Raw genomic sequence first — 14,057 nt, 5'->3', positions numbered from 1 at the left:
TAAAGTAAATAACACCAATAAGATCATTAATTTAATAAGATCTTTTTTAAGATATCACATCTTAAAGAAACCTAATGCTGTTTATCAGCTTTAAAAAATACTTTCAACTGAAACCAATTACATATTTATATACGTAAACATAGTGTGTATAAATTACCTTGAGTTCTTTTGAAAAATAGTATGATATATTTAATACTAAACTTTGTTATAATTTAAGATTCCATATGATAAATCCTATAAAGCCTTAAATTTAATTATTTTGGGGGAATGTCTTCTTGTCTCAAGAATAATTTACAGATTCATCCACCTTAGAACTGGAAGGAATTTTAGGTAATCATCTGGTTCAGCCAACTCCTTAAGACAAATAAAGAATTATTATTACTTTCTGGATCAAGATACATGGACTATTGATGTTAAATGACTCACCCAAAGCCATACACCTATTCAGTTTCCTTTTCTCTCAGATAATTTGTTCTCTAGCCAAACAGATCTTAAAGCTCACCTCATGTGTAATCCTAAGACATTCAAGTGCAAGAGAATTTACTAAGAAATTCCATTCCAGGATCCTCTGTGTTAATTCAGTAAGATAAATTAAATCCGTGTAATGAAAATACACAACAAGCAATGCATTTAGCGTCTGGCTTCAATTTTAATTAGTGAAGCATAGCCCCTACACTGAGGAGAAACATGATGTAAACATCAATATAAATACATTGCTGGGTTGGCTACGTTTAATGCATCTAGTTCGGTGCACAACACTCATTTCATCCAAAGCCATGTTTGCAGAGGAAAGAAAAGCAATATAAATAAGCAGAATATAATTCAAAGAAGGTTGGTACATTTTTATTTAGAGCATCTTGGATTGGCTCTCTCTCTCTTTGACTCTGAAGTGGTAACTGAGAGGACCACCTCGGGGGTTGTAAGTCTCAGACACAAATCAGATGCCTTCCTTGTAAGTGACCCCTACCCACAAGACAGCTCCCTGGGAGTGTCTTTGGACAGCCAGGACACAGGTACATGCTCTGTGGGATGGCTTGGCTCTAGGATTTGCAGCTGAGCTCACGATGATGGAACGTGGCCAGAATGGGAAGAAGTCGACTCTGGCCACATCAAGGTCTCATCAGGGAGCCAGGCGCAGGCATGGGAGAGGCTTCAGGGGCTTCTGTTGATGTGGAAGATCTTCCCAGTTGCTCCTGTTTACCTCGTGCATCTGGACGGAACAAACCTTGGAGGGATTTGGTAGGGAGGTAGCCAAAAATACGTCCCAAGAAAATGTTGGTTATTCTAGACAGAGAGCCATCTCTGGTCTCTCACTGGAATGTGACCAGTCTCAACCTTGACGGGTCCAAGGGTCAGAAGACAGTACATGGTTCAGGTAGAACTGAAATATCCGGTCTCCAATTTTCTGCTTATGCAACAGAAATCGAAGAAAACTGCATAACCAGTTGTGGGCTTAAATGTATCAAACAACATCAAAGCTAGTAAAATGCCTCACCTGGCCTGGAGTAACCACAATTAATTACAATTATTTTGGATTAGGCTTAAAACCATCTGGAGGACCTTTTCTCTGGAGGGGCTGGCATCAACCACATGGCAGCCAGGGTTCTGCATCCGCTGGTAGGACTCTTCCACCCTGGGGACAGGCAGAAGGAAAAGAGTTGGCCTGCTTTTCAACACAGCTCTGCATGCAAAGGTTCGTTTCCCACCAGAACATCAACAGCTTGAAGCCAGTTCCCAGCTGGGTGATCTCGCTGCTCCCCCTGGCAACTACCTTTGCCCACAGGAAACATTTGATACATTTTGTTTAATAAATGATACATTAATAATAATGTTTAACGGCTAGCATTTATTGAATACATATTATCTGCCAAGCATTAGCATTCTGCACAGTTCTTCTCATTTCAAACTCAGAGCAACCTTAGGATAGAAACCACTGTCATCCTCATTTTGCAGGGAAAGTAGCCAGAGGCTCAAAGAGATTAAGTAATTTGCCCAATGGTAAATTTCTCCACAATCTGTGCCCTGAAGGGTTTCAGACGAGCCAGAGGTCCTCAGTGTATACGTTGATTTCACTTGAGAGTCTTCTAATATTTCACCCAAATTCCACGTCTCCCGTTGTGCTACCAGCCTTGATGGATTGGAATGACTGGTGCTGACTGTGTCACGGGAGCACCTGGGCACCGAGGTGGCAGCAGGCGCCTAGTTGAGATGGGCTGCTCCACAGCTCTGCTTTACCACTGACTGGCTAAGCGAATTGCTCAAATTCTTTTCCCCCCTGTGCCTCGGCTTTCTCAGCTGCAAAATGAAGACTGAAATAACGCCTTCCTTCCAGGTTTGTCATGGGGCCTAAGTGAATTAATACAAGTAAATTGCTTGACATGGTTTCTTTGTACACTGCAGAGCTGTTATTTATTTATATGATATAAAGTCTTCTGTTTCGGCTTTTCAGACCAGTCCTAGAGAACTGACTCATAGTCAGCCATGAAGCAGTAAGATGGCCCAGACTCTCCTGCTATTGTGTTCAGAGCTTTCCAATGCAAATGAAAGCACTGCCTTAAAATCAGACAGATCTTGATTTTAATCCCAGTTTTACCCCTTAGTATCTACACAAATTTAGACGAATCCCTTAACTCTTTCAGCCTCAGTTTTGTAAACTGTAAAATATGACTCCTGTTGTCCTTTCCAAGATTACAGAGCATGAGGAGGAAAAGGACAGAAGTACCTGACAGGTCAAAGTCACCAGGAGTCCACCAGACAGCGCTCTGCGCCCAGTATAGTTCAACTGGGGAAACCGAGACCCAGAAACGCGCATTGTCTTTCTCAGGTCCACACTGTTGCTGGCACAGCCAGGACTGGAAAGTCGGCTCCCCAGTCAGCTATCCCAGGGCTTTAAAACAACAACACTGAGGCCCCATGGCAACCACCCCATGGGAAGCAGCTGAACTAATGTGGAGGATGTTGCCTCTTGGGCTTGAAAAATGGGAACGTCATTTCCTCCGCATTCCTAAAGTTAGTGCTGCTCCTCGCTTGCCACCACGGCCAGGGACCCCTGCCACCCACACTGCATCAGGACACCTACTTTTGACGAAATATATTGTCGGTCTCCAGTTCAGCTTCCTCTCTGGTCTTCTCCATGCCCCGGCCCTCGATCCTGTGCATTCTCTCCTTGGGACTCACGGTGAGCAGCAGGACCAGGTCGGGTTTGAGCAGGTCCCTGGGCCACTGGTATATAGGGTGATGGGCCGGGGGCAGGTGCTGGAGACCCCCACTCACCTCGGTGGCTATGGCATAGGAGGCTGTGCTGTGCCAGTACCTGAGAAGGAAGTGAGTAGTAAGTTCTCCGTCTGCAGAAGAAGTCAAGTCAGCTCCTGAAAATCAGCTGCTGAGGATGCTAAACCAAGGAGGGCTCTGCTAAAGTTTCCCTAATATTGCATAAATTAAACAAATACAACAAAATCTTAAAGATATGTATAAAATGTAAAAAGTAAATTAAAATCAATAAGAAAGCACTGGGCTATTCACAGCTACATTTACTCAATGGAAAGCACATTTATGTGAGATTGCTCGGCCGTATCCTTTCAGCCTCGCAGTATGCTTTCTTCTACGAAGGGAAGATGACAGGGGGTGAGGGGTTGTTTGTAGTCCATTTGTATTTAATGTTGTGTCTTGGCCGAATAAAAATCTGCAGGCCCATTCAGTCCCCACATTGTCTTAAAATTGAATTTGCCGGTGAAATCTCCGTTCTGGGAACCATGGGGAGGAAGCCTTTGTCCGTCTCACCTCGTTGTCGTTATTGCCATGGAGCGGGTTGGGACTGTTAGCCACTCCGAGGACAGTGGAACCCTGCCAGGTCTTTTTGCACCATCCCACCTTCTGGCGCTGTGTCAGAAAACGCTCTGCTGCTATCCACAGGGTTTTCACGGCGAAATTTTTCACAAGTGGGTGGCCAGGTCGTCTTCCTAGTCTGGAAGCTCTGCTGAAACCTGTCCACCACGGTGACCGTGGGGTATATTTGAAATACCGGTGGCATAGCTTTCATGCAACAGCAGCTGCCACAGTATGACAACCAACAGGTGGGTGAGTGGTTCCCTGATCGGGACAGAAACCCGGGCCTCGGCAGCAAGAGCACCGCATCTTAACCACAAGCCCACCAGGGCTGGTCTCCCAACTCCCCAACCATCTAATTGTGCATCAGCATCTGGTGGGGAGTCAGATAAACCCAAATACACCCTAGGTACACAACTCTGGGGAAACCCTCCCTGAGGGAAGTGGATCACTCCTGAATGGCTGTTTTAAAAATGTTTTGGGGGAAGGAAAAGAAAATCAAATGAGCTCTCTATTTCAAACCACTTTCTTTCCACTGCCTGCCAGAAAACCATCAGCCTCCGCACAAGGACATGGACGCCCCTCACAGTGTGCACCCCCGCACCTCCTTCACAGAACTGTGCCCACTTCTTCCCCCAGCCAGAGAGAGGTTCTCACTCAGTGGAGTCCCCCTCAGAGGAAGCCCCCAGGCAACACTCATGGCTCCTCCTCTGGGCTCTCAGCACCCCTCACACTCGACTCCCTGAGGAATTTCTCCTTGTAAATTAGAGCAAGCTGTTTCCAAGGCCGATGTCGGTCTCCTCCATTGGATAATTCCTTTTGAGTCATCTCTGTGTTCCAAAACCTGAAGCCAGTGTCTGGCACACAATGGGCATCAGTAAATGTTCTCTGGGTGCACGAATGAAGGAAGTGGGATTATTTATCACTTGCCATAACTTACGATACTCTTTCCCTGTTCATGTCACATTCCAATTTTAAGTGACTAAATGCTAAACTCCAGATCCAGTATCAAAGGACTGTCACCTACAACAAATATTTAAGAAATAATTATAAAAATCCCATTGTGGAGAGGTGCCCGTGGTCCCACCTTTGTCTGTATTTTCAACTTACTGCCTTCAATATTTTAAAATACTAAATTCTTAATCGCTTTAGATTTGATTTACTTTTCACAGTGAAAAGGACATAGTAGCATCTACAAAACAAATTCACAGTGCTATCCAAGTTGTGTGTTGTTTTACCTTCTGCCACATGCTTGCTTTGTGGACAGAAGTAAGTCATTTCAGCCAATACAGCCTCAACTTTCCCGTCTGGAAAATGAAAATCACGCAAGCTTTGTTCTCCTTCCATAGCTGTTGCAAAAACAGACAAGTGCTTTAAAAACCTGTATCACACTGTCATTGTGAGACAATATCTAATTGTTATTGGACACTGGTTGTAACTAAAGCTGCATCATTTCCAATTACATTAACACAATACAGACAGTACTGCAAAGGACCTTTTCCACCTCCATACATGTGCGCTGAAAACCTCCGGCCCCTGTAGCTGCTAGCTCCTTGAATTCTGCCTGGGAACATTCCTATGTATCACTTCTCTGACTCTTAGCACTTACAGACTCGTACTTCCCCCTTCTCTATCAGATGCATCTTATCTCCCAAGCTGAATAAATCCATGCAGGGTCCAGGTTTTCCTTTTCTTGGCAACCAACTACAATTTGCACTGTGTTCTGCACATGCTCCATGTTCACTGAATTAAATAGTCAATTATGAATACAGAGGCTGATATCATCTTAATCTAAAAAGGCTTCTTTCTTGTAGAAAAACCATCAGCAAGAATGGATTTTTTAAAGTAATGAGGGTGATTAAGTTGCCAACCTCAACCACAGTCACCGTCAAAAATTACTCTGTCTCCCTTATTTTTCCAGCTAGATGATGGTGTTGTCTAAAATGGATTTCATTGAAATCGTTAAACATGAACAAAACCCACCCAGACAACAAAAAACTGCTCTTTTCTTCTCATCTGACAAGGTGATACAATATCTCTTTAAAGAACAAAATTGCAGACAATTCACAGACACAAAGAAGAACAATGAGAGGAAGAATGAGGGCCCTGTTTTCTATAGCCAGAGTCCTCACACTGACGACACTGCAGCTCATTTTAAATAATCATACTCTCTGGCCATCAATTTCAGACTTTCTCCACTGTTGAGTATTCTCCATTCCTGCCATCAGGGAAACCACATTAGTTCAAATCAAATGCAATTTGCTGACACGTTATGCATAGCTCATACAATAATACCTTGTATTTTAATAGCAATTTGCCATTTTCAAAGCACTTCCACCTGCATCAACTCATTGACTAGTCATCACAAGTCTCGGTGGTCGGCAGAGAAGGGAGGACGGACATCCCATTTAACAGAGTAGGAAACCAGAGACGGAGGGACGGAGAGGACAAGGACCACGACATGCAGAAGCCCGTGCTGCTTCAGGACATCTCAGGAAATAGTGTGCCTCAGGAAGTCACACTCTATTAGGAAAAGGTTAGTCTTTCTCCTCAAAATAAAGGAGATTGAACCAAACAAAAGTTATCAAATATGGTAGGTCTGGGCACGTTAACTATACGGCAGAAACATCCCAAAGGCAAAGAAGTCCCACAAAAGGATGCAATTTCTTACCCTTCCCTAGGATTCCTTATAGCTTGCCGACTTTGAAATAACTATCTTCATCCCCAAAGCTAAACCCTACTGACTTTATAGCTTAGAAGATAGCACCAGCCTTCTAACCAAGTTTTGCTGTTTTCATCTAGCCCCCCACCCAGCACCACATGCTTTATTCTCCACATACCATCAGAATGATCTCTTTTTGGAATATTTCAGAGGTATAGACAAGTGTGCAGAGAAAGATATTTCAAGAAAGGGTTGGAAGTTCTCTTTCCATATATGGCAAACCAGCTTTTAACTGACCAACTTACCCACTGGGAACACATGGAAAAGCCAGAATGGTTAAAGTTAAAGACTGGCAATGTTAATGTTGACTAGGATACGAGTCAAAGGGATTTCTCAAACACTGCTGTGCGAGGAGGGCACTGGGAGTCGTTTCAACCACTTCAGAAAACTTTGCAATATCTACTAAAGCTGAACACACTTGAGCCCCACGTCTCTGCAAATCCTCTCCTGGAAGTCTGCACAACAGCACTGCATACATATGTGCACCAAAGATGTGTGCGAGAATCTTTATGGCAACCAGGACGCAGCTCATAGGCAGGACGAAGGGACTCAGGTGCCAACAGCACTCAGGGTACATCTTCCTGTGTAGGCAGTTCAAGAACAGGCAGAACTAAACTATGGTGCTGGGTGTCAGGGCAGTGGTTACCACTGCACCACTGCGGGGGACAATGGGTGGTGACTGGGAGGAAGGAGGTGGGTATATGGGGTGTGGTAAGGTTCTAAGTCTTGACCTGGGTGCAGGCTATACTTGGATGTGTTCACTTCTTGCAATTCCTTGAAATTAACGTTTATGATTAATGCTCTTTCCTGAAGAATTTTGAGACATGAATACAATTGCTTATCTTTCCAAAAGTAAGTAAAATTGCAGAGAGAATAAAATGAATATTTGTGTAATATTAAGAAATAATCCAATTGCAACTGAAGCCCTTTTGAACTCCTTGTCAACTGCATTTCTCTCTCCTTCCCAGAGGATAGCACTCATAAATTTGGTGTTCAGCATCCTGTCATCCCTTGCACTCTGCAGTTCATATTATTTTGCGTGCACTCTACCGAACCTCTTTCTGTAACCTGATTTTATTCATTCAAAATTATGGTTTTGTAATTTATGCACATTGATGCATTGTACTAGTTTATATTGCTGTATGGTGCTCCATTTTATAAATATGCCAGTACTAATTTACCCTTTCTTCTGTTGATGGGCTTTTGGTTTTGCAAACCTTTCAATAATATCAACAAAACTGAAAGGACCTCTGTGCTTCTTCAGTAGGTGGAAGCACTCTCCCACTTTGCTACATCTTCTCGAACTGCTCTCCAAGGCACTGAGCCAGTATCCACTCCCACCAGCCCCACAGAGAGTGTCTGTGGATCCGTATCATCTGCAGCTCTGGACATGAGGATGCTTTTAATTAGTTCTCACCAACCTGATGAGAGCAAAATGGGGTCTCATGGGGGTTGTAACTTCCCTACCACCGAGTCCTGGAGATTTGAAGACCGGTGTGACTTGCTTGCCATACCCTATGTCCAGTTTTGTGGCATTTTTAAGCTATTTCTTATGTATGGAATTTAAAAAATATAACTCAGCTTATGTCATCCCATTATCTGAAACCTTCCAAGGGCTCCCCACTGCACTCAGAGTAAAGTCCACCCCCTTCCCCACGGCCAGGGCTCTCCTCATCTGTTGTGTCTTTCTCTTTTCATTCTTCCAGAAAGTACCTCTCGTCCACTATGTTTTCATCACACTGGCCTGCTTCTAGTCCTCAAATATATTAACTCCTTCCTGTCTCGGTGCTTTGCCCTTCCCGGTCCCTCTCGCCATAGTGCTGTTACTGGGGAATGTTCACGCCTGTCTCATCTTGGTGTTTAGGAGCTCAGATCAATGGTACCTCCCTACGTTGGCCCTACTAAACCACACCGGGAGGGGGTCAGCCATTGTCTACCTCATTGCCTGGATCTATCCCCTTCACAGTATTCATCACCCTCTGATATTATCTTAAGTGTTTATGTGCTTGATTATTGCCTTCTCCCTCAATGGTGTGTTTGCTCCATCAAAGCAGGCACTGTCCGGCTCACTTACCACTGAATCCCCTGATGTGAAAACAATCTTTGGCACAGGGTAGATGTGCAATAAATGATTGCTGAATAAGCCAGTGAACAAATGAACCACTGAAAGCATCGATCTGTGAAGCAGAGACTTCGTTGATATCCCCACTATGCTATTTCTAGCTCAGGCACTTCGGCCAACTACTTAACCTTTCTCAGACCTACATAGCTCATCAGTCAATTGGGAACAAGCTTTAGTATCCACCTAGGCAAGCAATTGTTCCCCATATTAGTATAGTATATGTAGTGCTCTTAGCAAAATGGGCAATGGTATAGGTGAGTGATAAACCATAGACATTACTCCTATTACTACATTATTCCTATTACAGTTTGACTTAATAAACACATAGTGTACTTGCATATACGTGTACACACACATGCACACACACATGTATGGGAGGAAGAAAATGCCAAATTCAAGGCATTTTTATACCCACCTGTCTAAAATCACAGGAGATTTCGTAGATTCTCTAGCTATTTCAGAAGCCACAATATAATTGCCCAAAGAGTAGAATGCTCTTCTAATGATAGTTGGTTCATCATCAAAGATTTTCCTCCACTGGCCAATGCAAGAGGGTGGTGACTTTAAGAGAACGGCCTTGAGCGACTCTGAAACGGACTGGGTCACAGTGGTCTTACCTGCAGGTCATACACAAAATATAGCACATCTTAAGCACAGCCACCAAGTCAGTCCCAAAAGTTAACATTAACTCAGAAAGGTGAAAGGCATTCTTTTAAACTGTCAACTGAATGAGTTGATTAAATAATATGATTCTTTATTAAAAGTTGCACACCCTTAGGAACTTAGGATTCCTCTGTTTGGTATCAGAATACTTAGTCGAAAAGCCAAAATCGTCCTCTTGTTTATAAATTAATGAGAAAGTCTGGCATCTCAGAGCTGGGAAGCAGGCCTGCAGGATATCCCTGTTATAAGCTCTTCCTCATTCCTCAGGACACTCAGTAGCTGACACAGGAAGGAGACGCTCCTCATGCTGAAGCCCACGATGCAATTATCCCCCAAGATCAACCTTGTCCTCGGTATTTGCTGCTGCACTTGGAGCCACACTTCTCCTGTTTCTGTGTTTTGGGCTAAGTGTACACATGTCCATTGTATTTTCATATCTATTTGGCAATTTCAAAGCCTTCTCCCCTCCACTTGCCAGTTTTCCCACAATTTGCTCCAACAGGGGCCTCTGAACTGCCCTTAGTTCCTGGAACCCCCACCCTGGCTCGAGTCTCGCATCTTCGCCCATGCTGTCTCTCCTGTTGGGAGAACCTCTCCACTTTCCTCACCTGACCAGCTCCGATCTCCACTGAAAACACAATCCAGGTGTCAACCCTTCCAAGCCATCCCTGAACACGACTGTGGCTTTTTTGTCTCCTACCCCGAGGCTGCATTCACTGCCTTCCTGTGTTCACCAGAGCGCCTGTGGCTTAGCGCCCTCACCCTCCTGTGGTCTTAGCCAGAAAGTCTTACTCACCTTGTGTTCCAGGCCTGCCCCGCTCCCCACCTGGCACACGCTGGAGGCTCACATGAGGCTTATGAATCGAACTCTGGATAAAGTTTTGTTTGTCAGGACCTGTCTATTCCTGCAAGTGATCAATTAATCTCATTGCCTATAACTAGAAGGTAATGCTCTCTTACCTGTGGCATCCAGTCCTTCGATGGCAATGACGGGGAACTTCCCCTTCTGGACCTGTTCCGGGCACTGATCAACCAGGTCGAGCACAGCTCGGGCCTCCGGAATGAAGGGTGTACACTGTAAAACAATGTCTCTGCATCAGCAGGGAAGCAACGGGGCTTTTGCAGAAGCCAAATCTAACTGCCAGAGCAAGCTGGCCTGATGCCACAAAGGTGAGTTACGTTTGGCACCATGCCAGAATTGAGAGACTTTTGAACCTGAGAAGGACTGGATGCTCTTATTTTATGCCACGTAGAGGAGGCTCAAGAAGACGGTAACTGTTACCATCACCGAGCCTGCAGCCCTCACTGACCAGCTTCCTCCAGAGGAGGAGGGACGGGAAAGACGCCGAATTGCAGAGCAGCGTCATACGGCGACAGTGGAACTACAGGCCCCGCCTGGCACGGTGTGTCACAGATGTGGGAAATCAGCCACACTGGAGGCTCCAAAGAGAGCCCTCGGCATTTGTCCTTTCTTAACCGCTCCAAGCCCAGGAGGATGCGTGCGCCGGCACCACCAAGCACGCAAAGCAGGGTCTTCCTGGGGATTCAGGTCCTCACTGTGCCAGGCCGCCCCGCCGCTCACAGCATCTCTGCACCAGCGCCTGGACGTGCATTTACTTATGTGCTCCCTCTGAGCAGGGCGGTATTCTAAGTGCATTCGGAGTGCTAACCTGGCCAATCTTCATGATAACTCTATGGATTCAGGAAACCGAGGCAACGAAAGTGTAAGAAACTTACTCAAAGTGACACAGGTAATTAATGTCAGAGTTTGGATTCAACCCCGAGGAGTTGGTCTTGCACTCTTAACCACTCCACAATATTCACTGAGCACGTGCTGGGTGTCAGATGTTTACTGTCTCAACCCAGCAAGACAGGTATCTTACATAGGAAAGACAAAAAAAAAAAACTTAGAGTAGCTGAGTGACTTGGGTCCAGCAACTGGCAAGTTAGGTGGGCACTGTTTAAGATTTTAAAACCCTAAACTCTTCTCCTTTTCTCTACACACCAACCTCCTGGAATGGTGTAATTACTTGCGAGGTGGAAGATGGTATTATTCCGCCCGCCCCCGCCCAGGGGCCTCCCCCCTCCTCCTCCTCCTCCTCCTCTAGGATCTCCAGCTTGCGTGTATAGCAGGCCTCGTGCCGCTCGCTCAGTGTGGTTATATCAGTTTCCCACATCAGGCTGCAAGCTCCTGGTGGGCAAGAATCGCGAAGGAGCCCTGGGGTCTAAACCAGAGCCTGGCGCAGTGGCCGCCTTCACTGAGAGTAAATCAACGATCCGGCACCAGAGGTCTTGACAGGCCAGCCCCCGGGAGAGCACACTGTGTCCGCTTCTCTAGTCTGGGGACCCACCCTGTGCGCTGGGAACGGACGGAACTCTTACCGCCTCCAAAACGGCGCGGGCGGCCTCCCGGGTGGGGAAGACCCCGGAGCTGGGCAGGTCCGGCACCACCGGGTGCAGGGCGGGCTCCGGGGCGGGCACGACGCGCTCGCGGCCCACCTCCCGCCACCCGTGGCCGTCCTGCAGCTCCCACAGGCACTGCCACACCTGGCGGCGCGGGTCGCCCACGAACTCGCCCAGGCGCGGACGCGGGGCCTCTCGGTACGTGCCCAGCAGCGCCAGCAGCGCGCCCCGGGTGTCGGGACTGTCGCGGGGATCGTGGAGCAGGAAGCCTGGCTGCACGCCGCCCGCCCCGCCGCCCGGGCAGTAGCACAGCAGCCGGCGCAGCTGGCACCGCTGGAGGGGGCCGCGGCGCAGCTGGTCCCGTAGGCGCTGGTGCAGCCGGGCCGCCCGCACCCGCGCCGCGCAGCCCGCGCCGGGCGCCAGCGGCACGCACAGCGAGTAGCTGCGGCCGGGGGGACCCAGGAGCGCGGCCGCGCGCGGCTCGAGGGGCGCGGCGGCGGCGTCGTGGCCCACGGCGAAGTGCGCCAAGGTGCAGCCGGGGAGCTCCAGGGCGAAGCAGCGCGGCGACGCCATGGTCCGTGCGCAGGCCTCGCGCCGCGGCCCCAAGAGGCGCCCGAGCAGACGCGGGGCGCGCGGGCGGCGGGCGAAGGCCATGGGCGCGGCCTGGCCCAGCGCCCCCTCTCGGCGCTGGGAAACGAAACCTCGGCGCGGGCGGGGTGCGCCGCCGGGAAACGAAAGCGAGCGGCAGGCGGCCCGGGCGGGGCCCTGGTTTGAGGCGCCCTCCCAGGCCTGTCCTCGCCTCCGCTCCCTGGGCCCAGGGCTGCGCCGGAAACGGGCTGCGGCCGGAGGGAACACCCGCACGTGCGCTCTCCGCGCGGCCCCGATTGCGGACCCGGGCTTGCAGCCTGAAAGCGGCTCCGGAGCCGCGTTCCGCGCGCGGGGAGGCGGCCCCAGGCCCCGGTTGCGTTCCTCCTCCGTTGCACTGCAGACTCCTTACCTGAGCATGACTTGGCGACCCCTCCACGTCCCCGACCTCAGTGCTCCGCGCTGACCACCCGCCCTGCCCCGGCTCAGACCAAGTCCTGCTAGGAGCTGCTTTTGTGGCCTGAACAGCGAATGCTTTTCACTCCCCTTTGCACTTGCTTTTCCCGTCTTCTTGGAATTATGGCCCCCACCCGCCTTTTGCTGACTCTCAGCCTGGAAGTATCCGCAGATTTGCAGCTCCGGGTCGCCATACACGAACCAGATCACAGTCCTGCTCTCAGGTCGGATGACAGTAGCATGTGGCATGTTTTCCCAGACAGAAGGCCAGCAGCAGCAGTATTGCTGCCTTTGTATAGCAGAGTTTACACAATTGTTTGGATATTTTATTCTGTTTTTACTCATTAACTGGTATCTTCAAAAAAAAAATGTCAGTCAGACCAAAAAACAAAATCCGTGGGGAAAAATCTCAAAACTGTAGAATTGAGGCAAAGATGAAAAACATAAGATGAGCTAGAAGCAACTAAATCTTATGATTTAATCAATTTGGATTTAGTGTGGGGTTATGTTTACTTCTGAAAGAAGAAAACGTTTTTGATAAACATGAACTGTTACAGATATGTGGTTGAAGAATGGGTTACTAGGCAAGTAATGATTTGGAGTTCAAGATGTTTTAGCTCTTAGAGAATAGGTTCATTTTTATTCTGTATGAGTGCTTTGACTTTCCGACATGTAGCGTGTGGAGGTGTTTTCACAGGTATGGCATATATTAAAACAGGAGTCCTCCTGTAACTCCTTCTGGGTTAAGATAGTATTGCCTCCTCCCTTGAGCCTTTCTGGACCCTTTTCCCATGCCCCACCCTTCCCTGTGTTAGTCAGCTGGGGCAGCCATAACAAAATATCACAGCCTGGGAATCATAAACAAGAGCAATTTATTTCCTCACAGTTCTGCAAACCAGAGGTCTAAGATCAGGGTGTCAGCAGCGTTAGTTTCTCCTGAGGCCTCTCTCCTTGGCTTGCAGGCGGCTGCCTTCTTGCAGTGTCCTCACCTGGTCTTCCCTCGGTGCCTGTATCCCTGGTGTCTCTTTGTGTGTCCAGATTCCCTCTTCTGAGTCATATTGGATCAGGGCCCACCCTTACAGCCTCATTTTACCTTAACCACCTCATTACAGACTCTGTCTCCAAAAGATGCTGATGTTATGAGGTATGGGGTATTAGGGTTTCAACATATGAATTTGGGAGGAGCACAGTTTAGCCCGGGCCACCTCCCAAAATATCTGGATCAGTAGCCTTTCCCCCGTGCACCATCAAGGTTATTGAGATTATAGGATTTTTACACTC

The 14,057-nt window shown here is 47.8% G+C and overlaps 1 protein-coding gene across 2 annotated transcripts; it reads right to left on the bottom strand.

Annotated features, from left to right (window-relative positions):
* Window positions 1-629: 629 nt before the first annotated feature.
* Window positions 630-12,714, bottom strand: CMPK2 (cytidine/uridine monophosphate kinase 2). Of its 2 annotated transcripts, XM_023619593.2 has the most exons (6): window positions 11,715-12,551; window positions 10,293-10,407; window positions 9,085-9,286; window positions 3,080-3,313; window positions 1,496-1,633; window positions 630-1,405 (listed from the first exon to the last, which is right to left on the bottom strand). In XM_023619593.2, the coding sequence occupies exons 1-5, from the start codon at window positions 12,387-12,389 to the stop codon at window positions 1,516-1,518; spliced, it is 1,344 nt and encodes a 447-aa protein (XP_023475361.1). In that variant the 5' UTR covers window positions 12,390-12,551; the 3' UTR covers window positions 630-1,405; window positions 1,496-1,515. The 2 variants fall into 2 exon arrangements, with proteins under 2 accessions (XP_023475361.1, XP_023475360.1); XM_023619592.2 differs by having other exon boundaries at window positions 630-1,633; window positions 11,715-12,714.
* Window positions 12,715-14,057: the final 1,343 nt, after the last annotated feature.

The sequence above is a fragment of the Equus caballus genome, chromosome 15, assembly GCF_041296265.1.
Source record: "Equus caballus isolate H_3958 breed thoroughbred chromosome 15, TB-T2T, whole genome shotgun sequence".
NCBI classification, from domain to species: domain Eukaryota; kingdom Metazoa; phylum Chordata; class Mammalia; order Perissodactyla; family Equidae; genus Equus; species Equus caballus.
This window is presented reverse-complemented; position numbering and strand designations above follow the sequence as displayed.

Coding starts and splice junctions, on each gene's coding strand:
- CMPK2 (XM_023619592.2), bottom strand. CDS start 12,389: ATGGCCTTCGCCCGCCGCCCGCGCGCCCCGCGTCTGCTCGGGCGCCTC. Junction 10,408..11,714: donor CCCGCGCCGTTTTGGAGGCG/GTAAGAGTTCCG, acceptor ATTGTTTTACAG/TGTACACCCTTCATTCCGGA. Junction 3,314..9,084: donor TCTCCTGTGATTTTAGACAG/GTGGGTATAAAA, acceptor CTTCCTTCTCAG/GTACTGGCACAGCACAGCCT.